Here is a 17270-nt window from a genome sequence, read left to right on the forward strand (position 1 = left end):
TTGAGGCTAGCCTTGGATATATAGCAGGATCCTAGCTCAAAAACCTTTTTTTAGGAAATATAAATGTTTTTCTTACTCCACTTTGGTTTGTTCAATTGTGTGCATGCTGTATGCAGTAACACAAATATTTTTCTTTTCCCTTTGGTAATAGTAATCCTTTATAAAAAGGTAGATGATCCTTTAAATATTATTTCAATCTGTTTGTGTTAGCATTCTGTAATATCTTTGATAAAGAAGAGAAGAGGAGCTGGGGTATTTGGCTCATTGTTCAAGGTCCTAGGCTCAATCCATTGCACCACAAAAAAGAGAATTCAGAAGTGTTATTAATATGCTAGTTGCATAGTATAGTTACTCAGAATTATAAGATCAATTTGTTAAAAAAAAACTGCTCTTTTTTTAAAAACCTTTTTGGCAGCAATATTCATGGGTTCTGCTAGAGGATTATCTTCTCTTTCATGCATTTAGTGTTACTATTTTAAAACATAAATAGCAGTATTTTTTCTTCTTGTGTTTTAAATGTTTTATATTGTGTTTGTTGATTCTTATGTATTTGAAGTTTTTATATTTCTTTAAATACCTAGTGCCTAAGGTTTAACAAAGTCTTGCCTGTTATCCTGATGAGTTAGTAAATATTTTAGTAGGATGTTGACACAGATTAATGCTTCTCTACCATGGATGGCTTTGCCTTCAGAGGGCCTCTTAGCAGTGTTTGAAGATGTTTAGTTGGGGAACAGAGGATGTTCCCAGCAATTGGTGCGATCAGGCCCCACATGTTTAATAACCTGCACCACACAGGACAGCCCTCACTACAGTGAACTGTCTTACCCAAAATGGTACTGTGCTTATATCTGAGTCAGTAGCACATAATGATATAGGATAAAGATATCCTCTCTATTGAATGTTAGATTTACTCAGTGATTTCGGGAAGGGATTTTTTTTTTTATTAAAATAAACATGGATCTATTTTGGACTGGAATATAAAAATTGCCTGCAATTTTAAGGTCAAACCTTAGCTTTTATAGTAATTTCCACATGCAGAAATCTGTTTTAAGCTATACCTTTCAGGCATTGTCTTACCTTAGGATATTCAGGAAAGCATACTCTGGTGAAATGACTTTAGATTGAGGCCTAAAGGATGAAACAGAATCAAACTAATATAGATTAAAAAGAATGTCATTCTAGACAAGGATCTGTCAAGGCCCTGAGGCAGGAACCACTGAACCTTTTTGAAGAACCAAAGGAAAAGTAATATGGTGGGAGCATAGAAGTGAAAGGGAAGAGTCACATGAGATGCAGCTGGACAAGAAGGCAGGGGGCAAATACCAGGCCTGTGAGCTTTGGTAGTGAGTTTGGAGTTAAATACTGTGAAGTGAGTTGAGCAAGAGTTATGTCTCAGTTTATGATTTTTTAGGAGCTCACTTCAATCTCTGTGTGTAGCATGGATTTAGAGTTAAGAGCTTAAAGCTGGAATCACTGTCTGGAGACTTTTGCAGTCAAGTAATAAGTGAAGGTGGTAATAGGGGGATGAAGATCACATATCACAAAAATGAAGTCAGAGCTAATACTTCTTATCTTTTCTCCAGTAATGTTTGGCACTACATTAGCATTATGTTCATTATGTTTACCCTATAAAATGTTGCACAACTTTTTCCTTTTCAGTTTGAAGGAGTCTCTTACTGCTGTGCATAGTATTTCCTCTTTTTATTTCTAGTATCATCCATAATGTTAGAAAATTAACTCTGCTTTCTTTTTTAAGAGAAAGGAAACCCTGTTCCTTCCCTCTGAAAATGAGAAGATTTCTAAACAATTCCACCTTTGTTACAATGTTGTGAAAGATCATTATGTACGAGTTTCAAATAACAATCAAACCATTTCTGGATGGGAGAATGGTCTGTGGAAAATGGAATCCATATTCAGAAAAGTTGAAACAGACTGGAACATGGTAACTTAATTCATGAAACTGTTTAAAACTTTTGTCATTGTTTAAACAAACATAGATTGGCTTCATTTTTCAGATGTGCATAATGTGAAAGCTGATACATCAAAACTAGTTTTAGTAATTCTTTAACTTGGAAAAGAAAACTGTTTCCAACATGTAATCAAAAGTACACCAGAAATTCTTGCATTTATATCAAGGAAATATCCATTTTCATCAAAGAGGCTAAACTTAAATTCTTGCATGGGAAGAAATAATCAAGCAGTGTATCCATGTGTCTAGTTTTTTCCATGGCTATGTAAAGGTATCACTCTTTAATTCCTTCACAGATGTACCTTGAGAGCCTTCTAAATGGAGGTTGTGAGGAAGTGTAATAGATTTAGTCCACAGTCTCAGGAAGCTAACCATCTAACAAGTTGAGTCATAAGGATATGAATGATTGAGTAGCAATGTAGGTTATTCCTTCTCTGTGCTCTAAAAAATTAAATAAATAAATAGAGGCTAAGATCATAGTAGTTCACCTATACCAAACTGTATATTGTGTCACATGTACTCAGTAACAAGAAGCTTTGCTTTTAAACCTTTCCTTAGAAACACACTATAAATAAACTCAGAGATTCATATGACCACACTAGATTTGACTACATTATTACAGATTTTTTTTCATAGGCATTGATTAACTTGTAAGAAGCTTTTAAATTAACTTGCTAAGGTATTTGAGTGGGAAGGGAAGTTGTTCACTTGTAAGATGTAGGTTAGAAAAGTGAGTCACAGATTAATGGTTGTTTTTATTAGCATCTACTGTATGCTATCTCTGTACTAGGCATTAATCCGTACAAAAAGTGTAGAGAAACGAAATCTCTGCTTTCTTTGTTTGTAAAAACTCCCAAATTTAGCTAAAGAACTGCAAATTTTTTTTTTCAATTTCAAGGTGTACATATCTGTAACTGATTATATAGTTGATGAGAGAGGATGAACCTCTTCTGGAAGATTACCTTTAACCTAAAAATTCTTGTATACAGAAAGCAGGATGGAACAGAAGTGTTTATTCACTCAAGGACTAGTCTGTACCTGCTGAAAACACATGTCTTTCTCCTAACCAGCAGTGTTAATACAGGGAGGACAATGGAGAAAGTACTGATAAGCTGAGGTACGGGGCTACCATGTAGCATATTTCCTTGTCACTTGCTCACCAGCAAACATTTACTGAGTGCCTATTGTGCCAGGCATTATTCTCAGCTATATGGATAAAAAGGTGCAAGATAGGGTACCTGCCTTACATCTAATGGGGAACTGACACATAAACAACCATATTAACTACCATGCAGGGTGCTTATAATAAGGATAACCACAAATTACTATGGAAACACTGAGGTGGGAGAAATTAGCTCTGGCTGTGGGAGTGGGGCAGAACTCTACAGAGCAGGCAACATTTGAGCTGGACACTGAAGGATGAGTAGGTGTTTGTCAGGCAAGGAAAAAGGCATCAAGAACATGACATAGTTTGAGATCTCAACTAGAACATTGTAACCAAAGAATGTGTATTGTATGAGGAGCAGTTAAATGATGCAAATGAGATGCACAGGCCATTAAATAGAAAACAAACTGCTGTTCAAGAGTTTATGTCCTGATACACTTCGGTGCAGGGCACCATTTTTTTAAAAGCTGAGTGTAAAGTCAATAAAAAAAAAAATGCTAGAGTGTTTATTTGTAGAGAGTGATAACCCAAAAGTAGCAGTTGTCATTAAAATTTGTATATCCCATGTAAATCAGAACTTCTAGGTCCTCACTAGCACACTGCCAGTTACGGGCTATATCTGGCTCTGTTGAATAGTAGACCTATTTCCCAGCACATCTTTCCTCAGTAATCCCAAACCTCAGAACATGACAGACCACATGCCGCCTACTGTCACATTTTTAACAACAAACTGTTATCTCTCAAAGCCGTATTTTCCCAGTGTCACATGGACTTAATCAATTTTAGTACTTATCAAATGCATTGTTCAACTGATAATCTGAGTTACAGAAAACATAAAAAGCCAAATCAAAAAGACTAGTACACTTCTGGGGAGATTACTGATAACATCTTAATAAAAATGATGCTCATAACTTCCTATCTCCCCTGATGCCTTCAGAGATGTGCTCCATTCTGTGGCTACAGAAACTGTTTCAAAACCTTAGTTATTACTGAGTGCTCTGGCATTTCTTCAGAGTTTGGCCCTTGCCTTTTCTGGGCAGTACACTGCCCTTCTAACTCTCCATAGAATCTCCTTTACTTTCCTTTTTGTTTGATAACTTATTCTTACCCTCAGAACTGGGGGTAAACCTTACACCCTCTGGTCCCATTTCACCCTGCATAGATTGATTGCACCATGCACCTCTCCTTCATGACGTTTATTCAAAAGACATGGAACCAGAGTACAAACATTCCTCCAACAGAGAACTGTTTTGTCATTCCCACTCACTTTTGTACTCAGGTATCCAGTACAGTGCCTAGTACATAGTGTTTAGGAAAGACTGTTGGATGTAAGAAGGAATGACTGAATGTATCTGGCATAAATTCTGCACTGCCCTAAGGCTTGGATACCTTGCTTTGTTCACAGTGAACCCTGGATGCTCTTAGATGCTTTTGATTTCTGAGCAGCTTTATTGCTCTCTTTGTCATTAACACCAGTTTAGCACTTTTGGTGCATGGCGTTATGTCAAGAATTCATTCATTTAGTCAGTCAGCAAACATGAACATTGTTAACATTGTGCTTGGCATTCAGGATGGAATGAACTAAAAGGCTGGCCTCAAGGTGCCCATAACTAGTGTAAGAGGAATACATGTGGGATAACTGTTTAGATCAAGTGCTAGAAGAATGTGTGTGTGTGTGTGTGTGTGTGTGTGTGTGTGTGTGTGTGTGTGTGTGTGTGTGTGTGATCCTGAGGGAATGAGGACAGAAGGAAGAGCCATGACTTCCCTAGTCCGAGAAGTCCTTGCAGAAGAAATATGATCTGAGAGGAGGAAGAGGAGAGTTTCTCAGTTTGAGGACAGGATGTGGAAGGAGAGGATATTTGAGGGTATGAGAAGCAGTATGTGCAAAAGCACTGAGGTGAAAAACATCTGTATTCAGGAATGTGTAAGCAGAAGAGAATATGAGGAGAATTGTGGGAAATGAAACTAGGGTAGTAAACAACTTTCAGATCCCAGGAACTTTGATTACCTTGCAGTTATGTAATCACAAACTATGGGAGGGTTTGAGCAGGGGAAGAATATGTTCTTCCCTGGTGTTCCAGAGAGGTGACTCCCAGAGCTAGTAGTGGAATAAATCAGAAATATAGCATGGAAGGACTGAAATACTGTGGAAACTGAAAGTGAATTCATGTTTAATTTCAGTGATAAAGTGGAATAACCAAGAGTAGTAAGATTCATGAACAATATCAGTTTACCAGCATTGAACTAAAATAAAATCCCTGACAGTACAGCTGCTCTGCTGGCATCTGCAGGGATGAGTGATTGCTGGTGCCCGCTGTGTGATGAACTTTATTAGAACGAATCTTAGCAAGAGAATAATTTTAAGAGTGTGCGAAAGAATCACCTCAGGCCTGGCACCAGTGCTTCACACCTGTAATCCTAGCTACTTGGGAGACTGAGATCAGAAGGATCAAGGTTCAAGGCCAGCCTGGGCAAACATTTGGCAAGACCCCATCTCCAGAATAGCCAGAGCAAACAGGACTGGAGGTGTGGCTCAAATGGCAGAGCATCTACTTTCAAACCCAGTCCCATAAAAGAAACAAACAGAAAACCCACCTCAACAATACACTAAAAAACAAACCTCCAGAAAATCTTAGCCTGACATGTAGTAATCAAAAACCCTTTAAGCAAAGATCTCTGTTTTCTAAAATATGGAAGGAAGCTGACATACAAATTGTTCTCAGTCCTGAAAATAATGGTTACAGCCACAATCCAAAGAACAAATTCTTTTGTATACATTGTGAGTAGTACAGCATAGACCTTTTATCTCAGACACACTGGCTTCTTCCTCACCCACAGTTATGTATACTGTATATGCTTACAAACTCCATGAAGGTGTGAGGGTGTTACTGGTGATGGGGGGCAAGTAGTATAGAATTCATTCTACAGGAAGAAAAACTATAATTTCTGATTTTACTAGGGTAGGAGAGCAACACTAACCTCCTAGGTAGACCCACAGAGTGCAAAACTGAGCATATAAAATTACATGCAATAAGTTAAATCTATGAGTCTTAAAAACCAGTACACAACAACTTCTCTGTCAGATAGGAAATTAGGAATAATCAATAGTTAATGCAAATGCTTTTCCCCTGTAGACAAACAAGAGCTTAAGAAAGTTTTTTTTTTCCTTCTAAATAAACTATAGTTCTGATTCTGTTGATATTTATTCTTCAGAGACAGGACCATAATTGGAGGCTTTTATAAAAATATAAATTGTGTTGTTTCAGTGCATTTCAAATTACCAAATCAAATATAAATATTTTTGGTCACTTCCTATCATCTCCAAAAATACTGTTTTGCTTCAGTTGGTTAAAATGCTATGGACATTTATACGTGTGTGAAAAAGATGATACAGATTTTTAACATACTTTTTCTTTAGTATAAAGAACCTTTTGTTGGAATGTTTAAGCATTTAAGAATTCAGTAACTTTCTAAGACCTTCAAAGCTCCTTCCTTTAAGGATGAAAAAGTTTTGAGTCTGTAAACAAGCAAATCTTTTAGGTGTATTCCACTGCTATTATAAACCTTCTGTTACAGTGAAAACCAGTTTTAACCCAGACCCATGAAGTATAATTAAGGCAGTTCAGTAAGCTAAAAATTTGAAGTTAACCTGACTTTGCATTATCATATTTTATATCTTCATTTCAAGGAACATTTTAAACTACTGAAATACATGAGACATAGTATTATGTATTTAGACATAAATTCAAGTGCGTCCTTTTCTGCCTTGATTACTTTCCTAAGTCTTTAAGTTCCTCCCAAATGGCTTTCTTTCAGTAATCCCTTTGTTTGGCTCCTGTTCCCAAATATTCTCCTTTATTAGCCACTCCTTTGAAGGAATGATTCAGCTATGGATAATCCCTAGGTAGGTGCCTGGTAGTTTAAGGCAAGTAAACCAGTGACTCCCAGGGAACGCTGGTGCCATCGTGAGCCCTGGGTTCTCCTTATAAACCATGGTGAGAGGAGAATGTAGTAGAACATGTGAGCTCCAGAGGATGTTCCACTGAGGTCACCCTGCACTTGAGTGGAGCCATTGACAGTTCCATACATCTAGATTTATCAACAACAGTTAACTATGATAACTGACTAAGAAATTTAAGATCATTTTCCTTTGATTGTTGTCATACAATCTCCTATTTGCTAATCCTATAAATTTTTAAATTAAATTAACGGTCATATTTAACCACGAAGAAAAATGATGGTGTCTAGAATGCTAGCAGTAAATTGATTTTTTTTAAACCTGGTAAGTAAAGACATATAATAAGATATTTCCATAGCAGGTGTGTTTTATATGGTACTGTCAACCATTGGCCCCAGAGCTAGTGTGAATTAGGTGTTTCCTGAAGAATTGAGTCTAGCTTGAATATATGCCTGTATGTATCTATTTAATATTAATAAATGCTTAATATTTATTAAATCCAGTACCTGTTCCCTCAGTTTATGATTTGATTAAATTAGAACACACATTTAGCTGCATTCCAGGTGTTTTGCTGTTATGGAGGACCTTGAAAACCAATAGTTTAGGTTTAAGGCAGGAGCCAAGATAGTTGCTGTATATTCTTCTCATTTTAAGCCAAGTAGATGACATGAAGGAAGTGGAATTTTAAAAATATGAATCTGACCAGAGCAATTAGAATTGAGCAGTGTTGGGCAGTTACAATAAGATAAATTTAAAGTTATACGAGTGGTAAGTACAGCATAAATGAGTCTTTTTCAAGACATTCCAGGGTCATCCATATTTTGAAAAGAGACTGAGTTGAATGGAACTGCCTGTGATGGACCCCACTGCAGGTGTCAGATTTCTGCTCAAAACATAGGAGTGAGAGAGGTTGACATGGAAGCAGCCAGTAGACTTGGGTACTTTCAGTTGTGTACCTTCAACGTGGGAAGGAATGCTAACAGAAGAACAGGAAGCGCTCTAGGGAGGTGGGTGTGGGTGTTGCCTTTTAAACCATTACTTAGCAGTGTTTTGACTGAGTGGACTATGGCCTATCTTACTCTATGAAAATCCAGACTTAGAAGAGAAGTTAGGGAGTAGTTGCATTTAAAAGGAGCCTTCATTTTCAGCAGAATTCTACTTAAAGCTCATTTTAAATAGCTGAACTTCCTACTTTAAAAGACTCTAATTTACCAAAATTTGATTAGCATGGGGTCCTAAAAGAGCTGTACATAAGGAGCATCTGCATTTCCTCTAAACCAAAAGATGCTACAAAAAAATTCTAATAAAATTTTACAATGTTAGCAGTAAGAAATTTTTAGTGGGGAAACTTTGTTTTTTAATAACTGTACCTAGTACCTATGCCAGTAAGACTTTTAATTGTTTTCTCCACAATTTGACTGCTCTGACAATTCCTCTCCCCCCCCACTTCATAGGTGTATTTGGCTCGAAAGGAAGGATCATCTTTTGCTTATGTTTCCTGGAAATTTGAGTGTGGGTCAGTTGGCCTAAAAGTAGATAATGTTTCCATCAGAACAAGTAGTCAAACCTTTCAGACGGGAACAATAAGGTGGACATTGCGATGTGACACAGCTCATGTAGACGTGATAGGCGGTAAGCATTTAAGTGGAGAGTTAATCATGAAGTGTTTATTCACCACACTGGAGACTGCTTGTACTTATAAGACTTAAACTACTGTGGTAAAAATATTTTTAAAATAAAAACCTGCTTAACCTCATTGTGTTAGAAAGGTGGTTTTTTTATGGTGAGACACAAATATAAGAAGAAAAATCATTTTGTTTCAAAGCATGTGTTTCCTCCATAAAGAATTAACTTGTATTTGTTTTAAAGGCGTGATTTTAATTTACAAGTCAGCCTATAGAAAATGCATTTTCCAAAACCGTTTTTTTTTTCTTTTTAAATTACCAAAAGCAAAGTGTAAATTTCTTTTCCCTCCAACAGATAAAAATCTTCGTTCCTATGATGACTTTTCTGGTGCCACTGAAGTTATTTTGGAAGCAGAATTAAGCAGAGGAGATGGTGATGTTGCTTGGCAACATACCCAGCTGTTTAGACAAAGCTTAAATGACCATGAAGAAAATGGTTTGGAGATAATTATAAAATTGAGTGACCTCTGAGAACCTGAACATTGTGGGAAAGCTGACAGTAATCAGGATTTACCAAGGCCTGAAGTAGTCTGTTGATTCAGTGCATGCTTGGTTGGCAGTTCACACATTGGCCAACGTAGTTCATTTGCTGGCTATCCATCATGTAACCCTCATTAAAGTATATCTTTATACTGTGGACCATAATGAATCTTGAATTAAAAACTCCCTTCCAAATGTGACTAATTTGGCATTAAGTCTTGTTGCTCCTCATATGAGATTCTAATCTGAAGTAAGTGTAGATGAAAGAAAATGATGATATTTGTGATTAAATGCTATTCATGATTGTGATAAAATGTTGAGCTAATAGTAATTTAATATTTTCTGGTCAGCCATTAATTTCTTTATAAGTGGCTAAATTAGATTTTCCTAAGATTCTTAATTTTTAATGTGAAAGTACAGTAGTATCTCATAAGTTATAATGCATGAAGTTTTTATGATTGTAAATATGTAGGCATTGAAGAAATAAAAAATTATTTTGCCGTACACCTTTTTAGTGGTTACTTTGGTTAAATACACACCTTTACCATGTATTTTAAACATTGAAAACCACTTGAATAGACATGAGTTATAAAATCATTTACCATTGCCACATAAATTCATAGATGCGTTGTAAATCCCATAATATGTGGACACTTGAAAATGCTTTGCATTTAATTGTGAACCACCTCATTGAATAAAATATTCTTGACTAAAACTATGTAACTGTATTATACAGTATTTAAAAACTATTTTGAGAGTTTTTTTGTGGATGCTCCATAATTACCTCCAGTTAAGTTTAATGAACATTTTTTAAGCAGCATGTGTGTGCAAAGCATTGTGGTAAATTGGGAGGAGCAATATCAAAAAAAAGGTTCAGTCTGGCTTCCAGATTCTTTGTGATGTTCTGCAAAGCGAATTCTCAACTCTTCCTCTGCGCAAAGGACATGTTAAGAAATTCTTACCCTGTGCAACTCAGCAGAACATGATGGACGTTATAAATCATGTAATAAGATCCTGAAACAAGCCTTTTTTCCCTTTCTTTCCCTTTTTTCTTAAAGTGGGGGAGGGGTGGGAGAAAAGAAAGAGTCTCACTATGTAGCTCAAACTGCAGTCATCCTGCCTCAGCCTCCTGAGTGCTGGTGTTATAGGTATGCACCACCATGGCCAGCAAAAAGTTATATTTCAAAAACGACAGCTTGTGCATCTGAAGTTAGAATATTAGAAAGTTTTCCGAAACTCTTGGCTTCTGAGTTAATTATAGGACTCTACAGTGGCCAAGTACTTAAAATTGGAGAGACTTCAATTCCTGTCTTGCTGTGTCTTATATTGGCAGAGTCAGAATTTTGCGATCATGTGGACCATTCCTCTTAGCCTTCATGAGAAAATCTAGAGATCTACAAACAGTTCTTTTAATAAAGATGGTGATAGAATTGTTGGACTTCAACCACACTTTATCTTGGAAAAGAATACATTATAAGTTTTACTCTGGCTTTAAGCAAAAACAATGTTTAGATGTTCAATGTTCTAGAACTGAACTGACAAGGAGCAAAAGTAGACACTTTATGGTGCTGGGGATGGAACCCAGGGCCCTGCACATCCCAGGCAAGTGCTCTACCATGAAGCTTTCCCCCAGCCCCACACTTCAATGTGTCTCATGAGTGCTTCAATCTTAAGATTGGCCAAAACATGTTAATAGGTATTTTACTATACAGAATCGTTTAGAAATGGTACAGAGATATGAGACACAATAATTCTCAATAATGTGTACTATTAAAGTGGCAAGGAAACTGGTAATTTAGGACAAGTAGGGCTGGATAAACCAGTACTCGGAGTATACTTCATAAAGTAATCATTTAGGATCTGCTCACTTAAAAGCAGCTAGTGGGGCTGGGGACATGGCTCAAGTGCCTGCCTAGCAAGTGAGGGGCCCTGAGTTCAAACTCACAAGAAAACAAAAGCAACTAGAATGAAGAATGGATGCTATTGCCCTGGGAATAATATATCACAGCTGAGTCTGGTGACTGAAGCCTGCCTTCTCAGCTACTCAGGAGATGGAGATCAGGAAAATCACATTTTCAGGCAAGCCCAGGCAAAAAAGTTAGCATGACCCCATTTCGATAAACAAGCCAGACGTGGTGACATGCAACTGTAATTCCATCTATGCAGGAGGTAGTAGATAGAAGGGTTGCAGTCTGGTGCTCCCTGGGCAGAACTCAAAAACCTATATGAAAAACTATAAAAGGACTGGGATTGTGGCTCAAGTGGTGGAGCACTTGCCAAATGAGCACAGGTCCTGAGTTCAAACCCTAGTACCACCAAAAAAAAAAGTGTACACCAAGTTCTAGAACTGTGCTTCTGATTGATTACTTGCCCACTGTCAGTGCTCATTGTTTAAGAATTTACACCTTTCTTTCAGGTCAGATCCCAACACAGTAAATTCCGCAGACTGCTTTCTATTGCAGTGTTTTGAAGTCTTGTTAAACATTACATCCTCAGGGTGAACAGGACATCTGATCTGTTGATAGTTGACAAGGAATAAAAAGGGGGGCCTATGATGAAGGGAGGGTGAAAAGAACACTTTATCGTGGATGAAGTGTTGAAGTAGGCAGGGTTGTTAACAGATAATTTAGCCCAGAGGACAATTGAAGCTCAGAGAAGTTAAAGGACTTTCCAAAGAATTCAGTGAGAAATAATGTAGGTGAGATTCACTTCTCTCTTCTATCAGGTTGCAGGGTTATAGGCACCTTTTACACTTATCCCATTAATTTAGGGATCCTATTCCCTTCAATTTAGGTCTAGATTATGCATGTGAATTCAATCATTCACTATATTTAGCTTTTTGAGCTTGGCTTATCTCAACATGATCTGATTTTCAATTCCATTCATTTTCCTGCAAATGATATAACTTCACTCTTTTTTACAGCTGCATAATACTCTATCTTGTATATATATACCACATTTTCTTTATTCATCAGTCGTTGCTCACCTAAGCAGATTCCACAGCTTAGCTACTGTGAACAGTTTTATAGTAAACATAGGTGTGCAGGTGTCTGTCTTATGTGTTGATTTACGCTCCTTTGGATATATGCCCAAGAGTGGTTGGTTTTGGTATACTAGAGTTTGAACTCGGAGGTTCACATTTGCCAGGCAGGCACTCTCATCACTTGAGTCATACCTCCAGCCCCTATTTCTGGTTTTTTGATGAACCTCCATTCTTGGTGGTTCGCTAGTTTACATTTCCATCAACAGTGCATGAGGGTTCCTGTTTCTCTGCATCCTCACTGGCATTTGTTTTATTTGATCATCACCGTTCTGACTGAGGTGAGAACCCAGTGAGCTTTGATATTATTTCCTTTATGGGTAAGATGTCAGGCATTTCTTCATGTATTTTTAGCCACTTGTACTTCTGAAAATTGTTCTATTCATTTGCCCACTTATTAATTGGATTATTCTTTCGGTGTTTATTTTTGGGCACTCTTTGTATATTCTGGATATTAATCCTTTATCTGTTCATTAGCTGGCAAAGATTTTCTCTTACTCTGTAGGTTGGATCTTCATTCTGGTGCTTTTTCCCTTTGATGTGCAGAAGCTTTTTAATTTGATGCAATTCCATTTGGCAATTCTTGTTCTCATTTTTTCCTGGGCTGTTGGAGTCCTATTCAGAAAATAATTATCTATGCTTATTTCTTCCAGCATTTTTAGGTCTTACATTAAGACATTGAGTCCATTTTGAATTGATTGATTTTTTTGTAGGTCCCAGTTTTAGTCTTCTACATGTAGATACCCAGTTTGCAAGCACAGCTTGTTGAAGAGGTTGCCTTTCCTCCAGTGTATTTCTTCGGCTCCTTTGTCAAAAATCAGGTGGTTGTTGGTGTGTGAGTTTATTTCTGTGTCTCTGTTCCGTTGGTCTTCTGCATGTATATTTTTGTGACAGTGCCATGGTGGCACTCTAGCATAATTTGAAGTCTGGTATTGTGATACCTCCAGCACTGTTCTTTTTGCTCAGGATTACTTTACCTTGCTCTTTATGTTTCCATATAAATTTTAGGATTTCCTATTTGTGCAAAGATTGATGTTGAGATTTTAATGAGAATTGCATTGAATCTACAGATTGCTTTTAGTAGGATAGTAATTTTCGCAATATTAATTCTGCCAAGCAATGAATATAGGAGGTCTTTCCATCTTTTGGTGTCTTCCTCAATTTCTTTCTTCAAGGTTTTGTAATGTTCATTATGCAGCTCTTTCATGTCTTTAGTTAAGTTTATTTGAAGGCATTTAATTTTTTGAGTACTGTGAATGGAATTGTTTTCCTGATTTCTTTCTCATCCTGTTCATTGTTGGTATATAGAAAAGCTATTGATTTTTGTATGTTAACTTTTTATTCTGCTGTATTGTCAAAAGTGTTTACTGCTCTAGGAGTTTTTTGAAGTCTTTTTTTGTGTGTGTGTGTAGTATGACAGCCAGGTTTATTAGAGAAAGAATACATTTTCAATAATCTCTATGGTGAGAACAATATTATACTAAGTTTGTTAGAATAAAAACACTTTTCACTGGTGGTGTGGCTCATGTGGTAGTATGCTAGCAAGTAAGAGGCCCTAGTTCAAACTCCACTACTTCAGAAGAGACTGACTTTCAGAGGTGAAAATGGTTTGTCTCAGAAAGAGGAGTACAGAATGATACTATAGAATCTTTAAAGATAGCATCTGCAAAAAGGAATAATTTGACTTCTTCCTTTCCTATTTGAACCCCTTTTATTCCTTTCTTTTGAGTTATTGCTCTGACTAGAAATTCCAGTACTGTATTGAATAAGAATGGTACAAGTGGACACCATTGACTCATTCCTGTCTTTAGAGGATATGGTTTCAGTTTTTCCCATTTAGTACGTAGCCTTTGTTATGTTCAGGTACATTCCTCCTATTCCTAGTTTCATCAGAGCTTTTATCAAAAAAGGATGTTGTATTTTATCAAAAGCGTTTCCTGCATCTATTGAGATTGCTTCTGTTTATGTAGTGTATGAAATTTATGGATTTCCATATGTTGAACCCATCCCTGCATCTCTGGAATGAAACTGACTTGATCGTGACACAAGATCTTTTTGATACATTGTTGAACTCAGTTTCCAAGTATTTTATTGAGAATTTTGCATCTAGGTTAATCAAGGAAATTGGTCTGTTTCTCTCTCTCTCTCTCTCTCTCTCTCTCTCTCTGTGTGTGTGTGTGTGTGTACACACACGTGCAAGCACTTACTGGGTTTAGATATCAGGACAATACTGGCTTTCTAGAATGAGTTTGAAAGAGTTCCTTCCCTTTCTATTTCATAGAATAGTTTGAGGAACTTTGGTATTATTTCTTTCTTAATGGTCTGGTAGAATTTGGTAGTAAATCCATCTGGTCCTGGACTTTTCTTTGTTGGAAGGAATGTTTTCCTTCATTCTCGTTGCTTGTCATAGATCTATTTTAAGTGGTTTATATCCTCTTGGTTCAATTTTAGTAGGTCAAACATATCCAGAGGTTGATCCATTTCTTCTACATTTTCCAGTTTATTAGACTATAAATTTTCAAAGTGTTCCTTCATGATCCTCTGTATTTCATTGGTAATTGTTGTGATATCTCCTTTTTCATCTCAAATTAATTTGGGTCTTTTCTCTCCTTTTGATTAGCTTAGCTAAGAATTTATCAGTCTTATTTTTTCAAAGAACCAGCTTTTTTGTTTCATTGATTCTTTGTATTTTTTAGTCTGCATGTTATTAATTTCTACACTAATCTTTATTATTTCTTTCCACTGCTAATTTTGTGTTTGGATCGTTCTTGTTTTTCTAAGAATTTGAGGTGCATCATTAGGCTATTTATTTGAGATCTCTTTTTTTGATGTAGGCACTCATAGCTATAAACTTTTCTCTTGACACTGCCTTTGCTGTATTCCAGAGGTTCTGTTAAGTTGTGTTTTCATTAGATTCCAGGAATTTTCTTTTTATTTCTCCCCTTATTTCTTCAATGACATTCAACAATATATTATTCAGTCTCCATGTGTTTAATACTTTTCTGTAGTTTCCTTTGTTGTTGATTTCTTGTTTTATTCCATTATTGCCTGATATAATACAGGGGTTTATTTCAATTTCTTCTATTTGTTAGGACTTGCTTTATGTCCTAAAACATAGGATCTGTTAACAGAGAAAGTTTCATAGGCTGCTGAGAAGAGTGGTTGTTGTGCAACTGCTGAATGAAATACTCCATAGGTGTCTGTTAAGTCCATTTAGTCTATAATGTCAATTCTGAAATTTCTTTGTTAATTTTTTTGTCTGGATGGCCTATTTATTGGTGAGAGTGGAGTATTGAAGTCTACCACTATTGTTGTGTTGAGATCTATCTATACATGTAAGTCCAGTAGTGTTTGTTTAATGAAATTGGGTGCTCAAATATTTGGTGTGTATATGTTAACAATTGTTATCTCCTCCTGATGGGTTATTGCCTTTATTAATATGAAGTGACCTTCTTTGTCTGTTCTAAGTTTGATTTGAAGTCTTTTATAATCAACTATGAGCATACTCCTGCCTGTTTGGGGGTTTTATTAGCTTGGAAAATCTTCCCATCCTTTCACCTTAAGCCAGTGTTTTCTTTGTCAGTGAGACATGTTTCTTGTAGGCAACACATGGTTGGGTCTGGATTTTTAATTCACCCTGCCATTCTATGTCTTTTCACTGGAGAATTGAGATCATTCATATTCAATGTTAATACTGAAAACTATTTGGTATTTCTGTCTATTTGTTGTTTTGTGATGTTTCTTCTTTCCTAATCCTCATTTGCTAATCTATTCATCAAATAGGATTTTTTTCCTGTATTTTCCTGGCTTCTGTCAGTGGAATTCCTTTAAGTATCTTCTGCAGTGCTGGTTTAGTAATTCCTTCAGTTTTTGTTTATCATAAAAGGTTTTATTTTTCCTTCAATTATGAAGGATAGCTTTGCTAGGTACATTTCTAGATTGACTTTTTTTTTTTTTTGAGTGTTTGGAATTTATCATTCCATGCCCTTCTTGCTTTTAGGGTTTCTGTTTATAATTCTGTTATTCTGATGGGTTTGCCTTTATATGTGATTTGTTGCTTCTTTCTTGCAGCTTTTGCAGTATTCTTTCTTTGTTTTGTATATTCAGTGTTTTAACTGTAATATGTCTAGGAGCATTTCTTTTCTGATCCTGCCCATTTGGTGTTCTGAAAGCTTCCCATACCTGGATGACCCTCTCTTTATTAAAACATTGGGGACATTTTCTGCTGTTAGTTTGTTGAATGTTTTCTATGCCATTTTCTATGTATCTCTTCTGATATATCCATGATTTGTAGGTTTTGTCTTTTTGATGTCCTGTGGGTCTTGCATGTTCTGTTTGTATTTTCTTAGTGTTTTTGTTGTCTTTATCTGATTAATCTAAACCCTCTACTTTACCTTTCATCCATGATACTCTATTTTTGATATGTCACATTCTACTGGTAAGGCATTCAACTGAGCCTTTTATTTGGGGTTATTGAGATTTTCATTTCCAGGATTTCAATTTTTTTCAGGATGTCTGTATCTTTATTGAATTCTTTCCTCACATCATACATTGTCTTTATTTATCTGCTTATTTTAACCTCTTTTGAGTTCATTCAGCTGTTTGTTTGTATCCTTTTTGATCATTCTTACTGTTTTTCATTGTCTAAATTTCATCCACTTTACTGCCAATCAAGTCCTTTATTGTAGAGTTGTTAGGTTCTATAGGCACTTCTTTGTTTTTCATAATACTTCATAATACTTGTGTTTTTCATAATACTTGTGTTTCTACATTGGTATTTATGCATCTGAGGCTAAATCATTGGAAGTTTTAATCACTGTAGTCTTTCAGTTGAAATAGTCTCAGTGTTCAGGCAGGACAGTGTAGTGGATGGATTGAGTTGCTAATTCTCACCACTGGACTGGTGGAAAATGACTCAATAGCCAAATTTTCAGCCACATGCTTAGGTCACCAGATCTGATTACTGCTCAAAT

General features: G+C 36.2%; 1 protein-coding gene across 2 annotated transcripts in view; it reads left to right on the top strand.

Annotated features, from left to right (window-relative positions):
- Ngly1 (N-glycanase 1) overlaps positions 1-9761 on the top strand; it is a 48248-nt gene extending 38487 nt beyond the window's left edge. Inside the window, exons 10-12 of one of the 2 annotated variants that reach the window (XM_020180149.2) lie at positions 1757-1942; positions 8547-8724; positions 9073-9761. In XM_020180149.2, coding sequence (XP_020035738.1) covers positions 1757-1942; positions 8547-8724; positions 9073-9248 — 540 coding nt within the window. In that variant the 3' untranslated portion in view covers positions 9249-9761. The remainder of the gene's footprint in view (positions 1-1756; positions 1943-8546; positions 8725-9072) is intronic. The other variant, XM_020180150.2, reaches the window with a different exon arrangement.
- The last annotated feature ends 7509 nt before the right edge of the window (positions 9762-17270 follow it).

This window comes from Castor canadensis, chromosome 10 (genome assembly GCF_047511655.1).
Source record: "Castor canadensis chromosome 10, mCasCan1.hap1v2, whole genome shotgun sequence".
Lineage (NCBI taxonomy): Eukaryota > Metazoa > Chordata > Mammalia > Rodentia > Castoridae > Castor > Castor canadensis.